Source organism: Hyla sarda, chromosome 1 (genome assembly GCF_029499605.1).
Source record: "Hyla sarda isolate aHylSar1 chromosome 1, aHylSar1.hap1, whole genome shotgun sequence".
NCBI classification, from domain to species: domain Eukaryota; kingdom Metazoa; phylum Chordata; class Amphibia; order Anura; family Hylidae; genus Hyla; species Hyla sarda.
Window position 1 is genome coordinate 513,889,422 of NC_079189.1, and position 13,342 is coordinate 513,902,763.

General features: G+C 41.7%; 1 protein-coding gene across 7 annotated transcripts in view; it reads left to right on the forward strand.

Moving 5' to 3' along the window:
- KIAA0825 (KIAA0825 ortholog) overlaps positions 1–13,342 on the forward strand; it is a 406,103-nt gene that overhangs the window by 369,747 nt on the left and 23,014 nt on the right. The window contains exon 20 of one of the 7 annotated variants that reach the window (XM_056538071.1): positions 6,751–6,833. The exons of the other annotated variants lie outside the window; for them this stretch is intronic. Coding sequence (XP_056394046.1) covers positions 6,751–6,787 — 37 coding nt within the window. The 3' untranslated portion in view covers positions 6,788–6,833. The remainder of the gene's footprint in view (positions 1–6,750; positions 6,834–13,342) is intronic. 7 annotated transcript variants of the gene reach the window in all.

Sequence of the window (13,342 nt, forward strand, 5' to 3'; positions counted from 1 at the left end):
AATGACTTTGGTAAAAAAAAAAAATCATACATGAAAGTTGGAGATGCAAAATAAGAGAAAGGTAGAAGTCACATAGTGCTGGAGCCTTAGTAATAGAGGAATACTGAGAAAAGTGTTCCGGATGTAGGGTCCACCCTTAATTTCTATAATAACACCCCATTTATTCTTGTTGTTTCTCAACCACAAGCGTTTACAGCTACAACTTGCAATATGATAGTGGATAAGACATACTATTGATAATTATGTTGAGATTTTATTTCCAATAAATGTTTTGACTTTTACAGAAGATGGTAATTTTGTTTCCCCTGATGACGCTGTGGCTATAAACAGCAGAAACGCGTTTGGAGTCTTTATTTAATAGCACTATCTGAGTAGATTCCTGTACACTCATTTAATCTATTTTTAGATTAGTATTTATCTGTGAATAATAATACCTGACCACTACACACATCATACATTGCCTAAAGAATTGTGCAACACTAACTAAGACCAAAGCATTGTATTGTTCCCTGTGGAGCACCCCAGGCTACTGTGTACTTGATAGACTTGAAGAAATCATTTCTAACATTTCTTTAATACATCTCTGAGGTGACTGCTGGTTCATGCAGAGAAACTGTCAAATAAAAGGATTTTATACATAATATGATGAGCAACTTATCTGTTACTGTAATGCAAATGACTTTGGTAAAAAAAAATCATACATGAAAGTTGGAGATGCAAAAGAAGAGAAAGGTAGAAGTCATGTAAAGCTGGAGCCTTAGTAATGGAGGAATACTGAGAAAAGTGTTCCAGATGTAGGGTCCACCCTTAATTTCTATAATAGCACCCATTTATTCTTGTTGTTTCTCTACTGCAAGTGTTTACAGCTACAACTTGCAATATGATATTTGTATTGAGATTTTATTTCCAATAAATGTTTTGACTCTTACAGCAGATGGTAGTATTGTTTCCCCTGATGACACTGTGGCTAGAAACAGCAGAAAGGTGAAGGGAGTCTTTATTTATTAGGACTGTCTGAGTTGGTTACTGTACACTCTTACTGTACAATTTTGCTGTGGGAGTATATCTGTTACTGCTAGACTTACCATGTTGATTATTGCTGCAGAGGCATAGTCTTGCATTACAAAGTCAGTGGGAAACACTCTTTTCTTCTGGTAGTTTTTATGAAGAAAACAATAAAGGGGTATTCCAGGAAAAACCTTTTTTTTTTTTATACATCAACTGGCTCCAGAAAGTTAAACAGATTTGTAAATTACTTCTATTAAAAAATCTTAATCCTTTCAGTACTTATGATCTGATGAAGTTGAGTTGTTCTTTTCTGTCTAAGTGCTCTCTGATGACACGTGTCTCGGGAACCGCTCAGTTTAGAAGCAAATCCCCACAGCAAACCTCTTCTACTCTGTGCAAGCAGAGTTGTCAGCAGAGAGCACTGTTGCCAGACAGAAAACAACAACTCAACTTCAGCAGCTGATAATTATTGAAAGGATTAAGATTTTTTAATAGAAGTAATTTACAAATCTGTTTAACTTTCTGGAGCCAGTTGATATATATATTAAAAAAAAAGTTTTTTCCTGGAATACCACTTTAAGGTTTTTTGGTTTTTTTTTTTATGGCAATTTTTTATTACTTTGAAGCCAGGAAGTGATGTAAGGTATAAGGCAAAGGATAAAATTAATAACATCCTATTTCCATAGTATAATAGCAACCCAAAAAGTAACTTTTCAGTTCTCACATAGTGAAGTATGTGGATTTGTAATGGGATCAACAATTTCTTCAGCTTGTAGATTTAGCCTACGGTCACTCACTATACAGGGTTGGGTCTTTTAAAGGAGTATTCCAGGATTTTTTATTTTATTTGTCTATGCTACAGGGGCTGTAAAGTTAGTGTAGGTCATAATATAGTGTCTGTACCTGTGTGTGACGGTTTTCTTGCAATTCTTATGTTATTCTCGCCCCAATATTTATTTTTAACAGCATACTAAATTACTCATGTCTCTGGATTTCCCAGGCTGCAGTGCGTCGAGGCCTGACATCACTAGTCAGTTGTGCAAAGGGAGCCTATCCTGCTGCAATGGGTGGAGCGACAGAGAAATATTTAGCAACAGCTGTAGCCACCCTGATTAGAAAACACTAATTTTTTTAGCTTATTTGTGCTGCAATGGGTGGGGTGGCTGATGTGTGGGAGGGAGGAATGTAACTTCACACTTACAAGCATGGAACTATGGGATGTGTAGTTTAAGAGACCAAATTCCAACAGGAAATACCTAGATAGCCTGGCAGGTATGTACTAAAATCACCTTATGGTGGATAACCCCTTTAAGTGTGCCATGGACTAGACCTTTTATTCAGATATTGCAACAAAAAACACAATTATAGAAAAGAAAAAGCAATAATAGCATATCTAATAATAGCAAATATCTAAGGTAGAACAATAAATAGCAAACAATCAACAAAGGAACTCCTACCTCCCCTCCCCATAGCAGGTGTTCAATTCCCAAAATATATTGGTACAGCTTTACAAAAGACAAACATCACTCTTAATATCTGATATCATTTAAAAAGTTAAAAGCACATTTCAATATTTCGTAAACATCACCAAATTAAGGTTAAGCAGCGACTTATATGAGCCCTGTTCTCTGATAACAATGTAAACAATGCTTCACTTTTTGTTTGTAAACTAAAGAGCATGTCATTGACTGCCATGACTTCTATGATGATCAGAATGAAGTGGCCATAGTAATGTTTAGCGTCGTTGCTTAGGTTTTTGCTATTGTATTGGGAAATGAAGCACAGGTGTATTCATGTGAATAGAGCAGCGGTCTTACAGTTCCCTGTACGATGGGTGGTCATGAGAGCTACTCTGTAGGGAAAAGGACTTTGTTACCTTAGTGTCCTATTAGATGTCCCAATGGTCAGTCTATTGCAAAGCTCGAGCATTGTGTGTGGGGAAGGCTGCATGGACTATTGGTAGATTGTTTGCATGGTCCTTTGGCTTGTTTGGCCAACAAGTATCCTGTGTAAAAAGGCTCTTATTTCTAGGAAATGTGGGGTCCCAGAGGTTAGACCCTCACCAATATAATGTTATGGCCTATCCTAACAATATTCTATAGTGTTGTAATATAGGAATACTTGTATCACATGTAACTGGCTTAGTACCTTTAATATTCAATTATGAAAGCAGAAATAATTTTCAATGATGTGCTACACAAAAATGTTATCCCACCCCTGCAGACCACCACTACATTCCAAAATGTTTGGGCTCTTTAAACTTCTCAAACCCCTTTGGCTACCCAAAAGTTCCTGAAAATGTTACACAACCTTCATTTCAAAGTACCTTTACTATCAATTCATGTTGTGAGATTTCCAGACCTTGCCTTCAGAAAAATAGTGGTAGTCTGACATAACTGACTTCAACAATGTGACTTTCTTACATGTATCTATGACATATCCGAAGATCATTTAAACATTATGGAAGATCCTGTATACCTGGTCATATGGGCTTAAAAAATTCTATTTCCAGTTTAATTATATGGACATGTAGAACATCTTTACACAAAACATTGGAGGGAAAATTAATGATGGACTGCATTTGTGATTTTCGGGTGCGCTTTAAGTGTCAGGCTTGGAATTACTGGCCAGTATAGTAATAGCATGCATAATATATAATACACAGATTTTTCATTGAACACTCTCAAATTAAGCCAACTAAAGATGAAAAATGAGGCGCTTGACACTAATTCCCAGACTTGAGACACCTGTCTTGGTGAAATCAATGATGGTCATTAGGGATATTTTCTCCAATCTTTCTTTATTTCATATTTAATTTTAGTACATGGATCACCGTGGCAAAGGTGGGGAATTATGTGCTAAATGGAGGATATATCTCGTGAATAATGCTGTGTATATGCGAGATGGCAGCTATTGCGCTGAGAACACTTAATAACCAGTTTCAATCCAGCGATCAACGGGTTAATATAGGTGGTGGTTAAGGGGTGGGAGGGGGATGGGTTGTGGTATTAACTTGCTGACTGTGATGGTTTCAGACAGAAATTAAACCTCATACATAATCCTTTTGATATTGCTCGCTTTTCTCAGTGATTCATCAAACCATAGAGATGAATGACCAGCAATTAACGCAAATAAATGAGTGGAAGCCAGCAGATGGTGAATTAATGCAAGTCTGTGAAGAAAGCATAGACACTTCCAAAATGTCTAACTGGGTCCTTGTCTTGTTCATGTAGCTTTGTAAATAGGACAAAAGTATACTCAAGGATAATTCCTACAGCATCATATCTTAATACTGCATTCTGATATGAAAAGTGAGCACTGTCACAGAAACCAGTCTAAAACGGTTCTGTTGTCTAGCCATGTACTGTAACAGCTAAAACTGATCACTTATTGGTTTATGTGTTACTATTCACATTTTGCAGAATAAGTCACTGTTGGCAAGCCTAAAATAAACTTGCCAAATGATTTATTCTGTACTTTTTGAGCAGGATATGATAGGGGGACATAAGCAGAGCTCTATGATGTATTGTTTTTTGTGATTTGGAGCAGGATTTCTCAGTAAAAGTTGAGGAATTCCTGACTGGACTCCTAGGAGAGACAGAGAGAGTCCTGCTGACCCCTTTCACATAGAAAGATCTCCCTGTATCACCGTGTGTACAAAAAATCTGTCAATCAACCTAAGTGGGCTGACTAAGCAGGACACTCACTGTATCTCCTAGGAGTCCTGTCAGGATTTACTCAGAATCTCTCCATCTTTCTTGTTCTGATAGAAGGCCGGTTCACACTAGGATTTGGCAATACGGGAACCGGATACGGGGGGAGAGAAAACCGGATGCTCCCGTGTCCCAGCCGGCCCCGGCCCGTATGTAATGCATTTCAATGAGCCGAACGGAGTCAGTGTTTGTATCCCGTTCGCCTACACTACAAATGTAGTGTGAACCCACTCTTAGATAGGGCAGAATGAGCACCTGACAAATTTTTATTAAGGGGCATTCCAGTTTCAGAAAATGTTATTTAAACAAGAATATCACCTTCAAATATATTACTTACAAATATAGTGTTAATACAAATTTTGCTGCCTTTACCAAGCTTCTGCTTGATTTAGACCTGACAGGAAGTTAAGTAGTTCTTTCACATTCAATGTGGTGTTGTCTCCAGCTCCCTGGCTCCTCCCTCTCTCCTGAGACAACACATCATCAACTGCTGTCTAAGAAGGCTTGGTTAGATCTTGCCTTTGAGCTCCAGCTCCTCCCTCTGAAGGATGCACAACCTCTAAGCAACCCCTATCTACTTCCCCATCTCCCTGTCATATACATATACTGTATATCATTTTGGAACATTCAGGAAGAATGAGATGTGTTGAATGATGCCATAGAAGGAGCAGCAGACAGGAAATTAATGGCTACAGGTAGTGCAATAATTGTGCGACAGTCTGCTGTGAAGTGAGATGTTCTGCAACCTCTGGGCAGGAAATTAGCAGGAGTGCTGTGGGAAGGAAGTAGACAGGATGGGGGGAGTGTGCTGAAGAGATGATTTCAGAGTACACCTTTCAAGTGGTCCTGTGGGATAAAATGTTTTCTTGTTGTTCCCAGGCTACCTAATAAATAAAATAAAAACCTTCCTTCCTCTGCTCCCTTGTAGCTCCCAAATCAGGATGCCTTGTCTCCAGCCGCTCTTCCCTGACAGTTTGCTTCACCGGATCTGGCCGGTGGTGTAGACGTGTTGTCACAGCGCCAACAATCACTGGCTGCAGCGGTAACAGTTCCCCTGACTGTAGATGTTACACTCTGCAGCTCGGGGAGGATCAGAGTCAACAACCGCGGATACCCGAGCTACTAGAGAGAGGAGAAAGATAAGTTAAAGTGTTTGTTATTTTATTAGGCATCCTGGGGACAATCTCTTTAAGTTTCAGGGTCAGGAGCACAATAATGGCCAATCCTTTATTTTAGGTTAAATGGGTATTAAAAACAAGGCTGTATAATATGTTTCCATGCAAGTGAAAAGAACATTTGGGAGGAGTGTTATGAGGTAAACCCATCACAGCTGCTCTTAGCCAAGCAGCATCCATGAAAACATTCTCAACAATTCCTTGTGGCGGCAAACAGCGGAAAGACGGGTTGAGATTTTTCTGCCTGGAGCCAAAACTGTCCAGTTTTCCCATAGCAACCAATCACAGTTCAGATTTCATATCTTAAAGGACAACTGCAGCGGCATTACACTTATCCCCTATCCACAGGATAGGGGATAAGTGTTTGATCGCGGGCGGCCGACCGCTGGGACCCCCCCCGATCTCCCTAACGGGGCGCCGCCATGATCGCTCATGGTGACGTAGCGTCGACCTAGAGGTCGACGATGACGCCCCGTCTCCTCCCCATCCCCATACAGTTCTATGGGGGAGACGGGGAGGCACCCCCCTGCTGCGGCTGACAGGGGGTGTGCCAGCCACAGCATGACGTTGCGGCCGGCACGCCCCCTGCACGGGAGAGCCGCGGCCCCGTACAGGAGATCACCGGGGGCCCCAGCGTTCGGTCCCCCCGAGATCAAACACTTATCCCCTATCTTGAGGATAGGGGATAAGTGTTTGTTAGGCTGCAGATGTCCTTTAATGAACTCTGGTAAAATGAAAGCTGAGCTGTGATTGGTTGCTATGGGCAGAACCTGATAATTTTGTTTTTAGAAAGATTGACAAATCTGGACCATGGTTGTTGCATGGCATATGCTCCTAATAAATGTCCTTTTTAGTTGGCAGGGGATCCTGTTCCAATTGCCGCTGACTTGAGTTAGGCTGCTGGGTCCTGATTCCAAAACAGACTATTACTGACCAGGTATCTGTGCCAATAATCATGTTTTTATTTCAGTGACACCCCAAAATTGAGGAAGCCAAGAGCTCCCCTTCTCCCATAGGATGGTGAGAATAGAGTTACAACTAAATACAGGGAAACAAGGTCGGGGAAAAATTTCCAGGTTCCTTACAACAGCTGTTATTTTAACAACCGGTTCATCTGGGTGTAACAAAGGAAAATAATTTTTAAATAGTTTTTAAACTTATTTTGTGATAATAAACAAGGCAGAGCAATAGCTATTACTGTCTATGTATCTGGTGTACATATAATACTTGAGTGTGTGATGTAAGTACTGCCTTTCATATTTTTCTATGCATGTTAAACAAACATTTAGCACTATTTTAAGGGGAAAAAAATGTGTGTGTGTGTATATATATATATGTGTGTGTGTGTGTGTGTGTGTGTGTGTGTGTATATATATATGTATGTGTGTGTGTATATATATGTATGTGTGTGTGTGTGTGTGTGTGTGTATATATATGTATGTGTATGTGTGTGTGTATATATCTATGTGTGTGTGTGTGTGTGTATATATGTATGTGTGTATGTGTGTGTGTGTATATATGTATGTGTGTATGTGTGTGTGTGTGTATATATGTATGTGTGTGTGTGTGTGTGTGTGTATATGTATGTGTGTTGCGTAAGGTGGATGTATCTGGCAGGGATTGTTGTGACTAGTTGGCTAAGGCCATTGGAGTGAGAGGAAAGCCAATTAGAAGTGAGTGCCTGTAGTCCAGATGGCTCATAATGAATGCTGGAGTTAAATATTCTTGTATGTTATGTGGGAAGAGATTAATCTGAGAAGATGTGCTAAGGTAAAATAGGCTGAAATCTGACAGCAGTTACTGAGGCAAATCCAGTGTCTAAAAATAAAATCTTCTAAAATCATTACATACAGTAAGATGAGTAATCTCTTATTTCTTCTGATATTACCTGTAATACCCAAACCATTCTGCTCGTGCCTTTCTGACTATAAGGGCTTTTTTTCACATTAGTATTTGGTCAGTATTTGTAGCCAAAACCAGGAGCGGAACTGACACAGAGATAACCTATAATGGAAAGCATTGCATATTTTTCTGTTTTGGACCCACTCCTGATTTTGGCTATAAATTACCAAAATACTATGTGTAAAAGAAGCCTTAGGGCTCGTTCAAACTACAGAAAGACTGCTATTTAGCTTGCATTGATTTCAATGGGATTCTGTTGCTTAGATCACATGTTATAGGTCCAATTGTGGAACCTCTGGCAGAGTATTGGGTTTTCGAGGCAGATTATACATATTCAGTGGAGATTCCAAAGCATTGTGAACACCACTTATCCACTGTGGAAATGTGACTATAGGATGCTCCCATGTTTAGACAACAGAAATAGAAAGAAAATGTTTCATACTAAATGGAACTTCCCTGTTGGTCTGAGTACTGGATTGGTTAATGTCACAAATGTTGATGGTCTTGTGTAGTAGAAAACAGGTAACAGAATACAGTAAGTTAAAGGGGTATTCCAGGCCAAAACTTTTTTTTATATATCAACTGGCTCTTGATGATCACTGCTGTCTTTACTATACAGATACTGTGACATTCACTGCCCTGACCCTACTGATATATAAAAAAAAAACATCCTGACTGTCACTTGCTGGGATGTTAAAGGGGTATTCCAGCAAAACCTTTTTTTTATCTATATCAACTGGCTCCGGAAAGTTAAACAGATTTGTAAATTACTTCTATTAAAAAATCTTAATCCTTCCAATAGTTATTAGCTTCTGAAGTTGAGTTGTTGTTTTCTTTCTAACTGCTCACTGATGACTCACGTCCCGGGAGCTGTGCAGTTCCTATGGGGATATTCTCCCATCATGCACAGCTCCCGGGACGTGACATCATCATTGAGCAGTTAAACAGAAAACTTCAGAAGCTAATAACTATTGGAAGGATTAAGATTTTTTAATAGAAGTAATTTACAAATCTGTTTAGCTTTCCGGAGCCAGTTGATATAGATAAAAAAAGGTTTTGCCTGGAATACCCCTTTAACATCCCAGCAAGTGACAGCCAGGATGTTTTTTTTTTTTTTTTTTATATCAATAGGGTCAGGGCAGGGAATGTCACAGTATCTGTATAGTAAAGACAGCAGTGATCATCAAGAGCTAGAACAATGACGATGTCGGTTCCCTCAAAACAATGAGAATTCTTTATAACAGTGACAGTATGGTGCTCCCCTTTAAGTGAGAGCCTGTCTAAAAGTGAAAGCTACAATGTTTCCAATACAGTGTCAACCAAGGCACCCCACAATAGCCATATTTTATTTCACAGTCACTGAGCCACGGAAGCTTTTAGTCCCAATAATTATGCTGGCCACAGAATAGCCATAACTGAAACTCCATAGTGAACTACCCATTACTCTATCTGTGAAAGAGCTCCCATAAAATATGTTAGATACAAAATACCCAAATGCCAGCACTAGAGTTCATGTTCAGATTATTAAAGGGAACCTGACGACTACTTAGGCCAGAATCAGTAGAGATTTACAAGAATACTGGATTCTGCTCAGCTCCTCCTACTCTATAACATGCTTAACATAGATCAGACTACATATTCAATGCGACAGGTTTGCTTTAACAAAACCAATCTGAACTAAAAATAAAGGATATTCCAGATTTTTTGTTAAGCTTTTGAGCCCATGAGGCCAAATAATAATACAATGTAGTGTGCTTCTGTTACCTCCATATGCTGCTTTGTCATGTTTTAATGCATAGGACCAATACCCGATAATTGTCTCTGACCTTTCCCAGCATTCCATGTGGCCACAGACAATATTTCAGTCACATGGTCTCCATGGGGCTGGCTTTGTTGTAGTGGATGGGTGGATAATAATGCTTCAGTAAACCTCTCCTACCCTGCTATCCCCCATCCACTGCAGCATAGCCATGTCCCCTGGAGGCCATGTGACATATGACATATTGTCTGTGGCCACATAGAATGCAGGGAAAGTTCAGAGACAACAGTATAATATGTGGTGGCCCAGTACAGAAGTGGTCCTTCTGTACACTATTGGTCCTATCAGGGGGACTCAGTTCCAGTCCCCTAGCCTCCACACTCCTCAGGACTCTCATCACACCATCTGTTCTATAAAGAGATCATGTATTATATTCATGTTAATATATCTTTAAATCCTGTTGTCAAGTCTGTGTAACCAAGGAAGGTGCCAGTGACCATGTGACTTGTTGGTGACCTAAAGGACCCCTCCAAATTGCTCCCATATATACCTAGTTAGTTCTCTGCTGAGGTACAGTCAAGTGAAGACCTGAGAGTGTCTGGTGTTCCTGAGGGAGACCAAGGCCTAACCATGCAGCCACTATCCATGGAACCCCCTACAGGTGAAAGTCGAAGCCTGGTAAGCCTAAATAACAGGGGAGACGTCTAGTCAGCATAGTCAAGTCGGTCAAGTCTAAAGTCAGCGTGGGACTGCATAATTGAGTCCAAGTCCTCTAAAAGTCCCAGGGAGCCCACAAGTCTCCTTAAGTCCACTGAAGCCCAATATAAAAGGAGCAGCGTCAGGAAGTTGGTGAGCAGAGCAAGATGGCGGAAGCACAGGAGAGCGTGAGGTCTGTGAGTTCCAAGATGGCGCCCAGCACCCGCAGAGTAGCAGCGGCCGCGGCTCAAGTATTCCAAGAGTTGGTGGACCGGCTTCAGAAGTTATCGATCGGGGCTGAAGAGGCATGCTTAAAAGTCCCGCTGCTAGAAGATGATAAACAATGGCCAGCGACTTCGGAGGGCGGTCGTCCAGAGGAGTGTCGCGGTGAGACTGTCTCCACACCATCGATCCTGGGGGTCTTGTGCCAAGATACCTACAGAGGAGTCTGATGTGAGTACTTCAGGCGCACATTCTACCCCTTCCAGCCGGTCCAGCCCAGAGTCCAGGCCCTGAAGTCTACTGTACGCCCTAGACCTCGCTTCCAGAGTGGGTGTTCGGCAATGAGCCTCAACTTGTAAGGTACATGGACCAGTACTTACTCCCTCTGCCCAGAAAAGAACACCCCCCAACCCAGCAGCAGTGTCCAAGAGAGTCAGGCAGGAGGCCCAGATAACTGCAATTGTAGAAGAGATGAAGACACAGAGGAGGCATGAAAACGGCCCAAAAGAGATGCCCTATGAGGTGCGACAGGCGCAACAATCAGACACCAAAAATTTGAGGCGCCTGTATATTGGCATGTTGAACCACCCCAGAGCAGGAGAACCACCCCTTGAGAGGCGAAGAGCCACAGTAGTTAAATTCGACAGAGTCCGGGGGTTCGGAACCGTAATGGCCTGCAATCATGGGGGCACCATCCTTGTGAACCATTGGGCAGTCAAGAGAAACTATCTCCCTACACATTTACACTCCTTGGAGAGTGGGGAGATAGTGGAGTACACCCCAGTCTGCAGTGCAGGAGGTGAATGGGTGACAGCTTTGACAAGACCCAAAAACCCCACACAGCTCCCCTTTGTTTGCTTCCCCTTGGAGGATTGGGAGTTTGATCCTTTTGGCCTACGACTTCCACAAGTCAAAGTTCAAGTCATGGAGGAAGAGATCCTGCCCGAGGTGCCCATCATGGCACCCAAGTACCATACAGCAACAAAGAAGAAGTCATCTATAGATGTGCCCAGGCCTACTCCTGGCATTGAGGAGGTTTGGCCTGCTCAACAGGCACCAACTAAAGTGCCTCGGCCTACTCCTGCTGAGGAGGAGGTTTGGCCGGCCCAACAGGCACCACTACTTTGTCCCCCCAGCGGTGCAAACTGCTGCAGTACAGATGGTGGCAGCAGTAAGCCCCACCATCACTGATTCTAAATTATCCCAGGTGTCATGGAACACCCGAATCAATCGCTTGGAGGGGACACAGTCCCGTGGTCCCCACTACATGTCTCAGCCTAGGAAGCACCCTGATAGGCGAGGCTGGGATGGCAAATTTACGTGATGAACTCACATATTCTAATCTTGTTTTCCCTACTATTTAGTCCTGAGGCTAACATTGTTTTGTGGAGAACCACTATTGGTTTGCCGGTTTCACTGTAACATTTAAGTGATGTGCCTGGCGGACTAGCCAAGAACTACCTGTAACCAAAATACGTAAGCTTATGTGCCTGGCTTAAGCCGTGATCCTTTACTACAGACTCTTGAGTACCAGAACTGCAGAGCGGTACTATAAGTTATCTAAAAGTGTAATAAATTGTTTGCTGTTTTGCACAAATGTGTGCACTACCGAATGTTGAGGTAGAGTTGATTTACTGGGACCACATTGTAATAAAGTGTAATAAAATGTTCGCGCAATTGTCTATAGTGTCTATTGTTTTCTTCTAGCCATGGCAGATGTACAGAAGGTATCCTCAACCCATCATAAAAAGTATATCTATTTACCTCATTGCAACGAAATACACTAAGTAGTCCAAAAATGTACTTTTATTGTTTAGTCTTCAGCAAATGGTGTCCATTGCAGTTTCATATACAGATAGAGAGACAGTATATATGTACACTAGTGAGTAATGTAAATATTGCATTTATTGTACAGAAGATAGTCATGTACAATATTCAGTTAGGACTGTAGCCTTATTGTCAATGTATGCACAGCCCATATTAGTCTATTAAAATGTGTCATGTCTAATGCCTACTGTTTTCCTGTCCACTGTGCACAGGGTTCTCTTGTAGCTAGAGAGATCACCTGGAGAGTGTAAGTAGCACACAAAAGTGGCAGAGCTATTGTGTATTTGAATTGTCATCATGTATGGTAAACAAATCAATATAACTGCTAGTCCATTGTTGCGGGGAGAAGTAGCATTTGCCAATGGGCCCCGTGAGCACAGGCAGCTCGATCCACATCAATACTCACTAAAGCAGTGGCAAAGCAAAAGGATCTCACACAGTTTATTCTATTATTGATTTCATCCTGGTTAAATACCCTGGTTATCTGAGTATGTAAGGACATTGTATCTTATGCCTTATGAACTCTTCCCCAGTTGCCAGCCCTGTGCAGGACATTATCAAATGCCCCAGGAACTGTTTACTCTCATCTTGGGCCAGTGGCCTTGTTCCCCGTCTGCCCTCAAGGACTGTATGCCAAGGAAAGCTTTATTTAAGAGTGGGAGTTTGTGGTGGCCCAGTACAGAAGTGGTCCTTCTGTACACTATTGGTCCTATCAAGTGTACTCGGTCCCAGTCCCCTGGCCTCCACACTCCTCAGGACTCTCATCTCACCGTCTGTTATATAAAGAGTTAATGTATTATATTCATGTTAATATATGTTTAAATCCTGTTGTCATGTCTATGTAACCAAGGAAGGTGCCAGTGACCAGGTGACTTGTTGGTGACCTATAGGACCCCCTCCAAATTTCTCCCATATATAGCTGGGAGAAGCTAACCTAGTCAGTTCTCTTCTGAGGTACAGTCAAGTGAAGACCTGAGAGTGTCTGGTGTTCCTGAGGGAGACCAAGGCCTAACCACGCAGCCACTATCTCTGGAACCCCT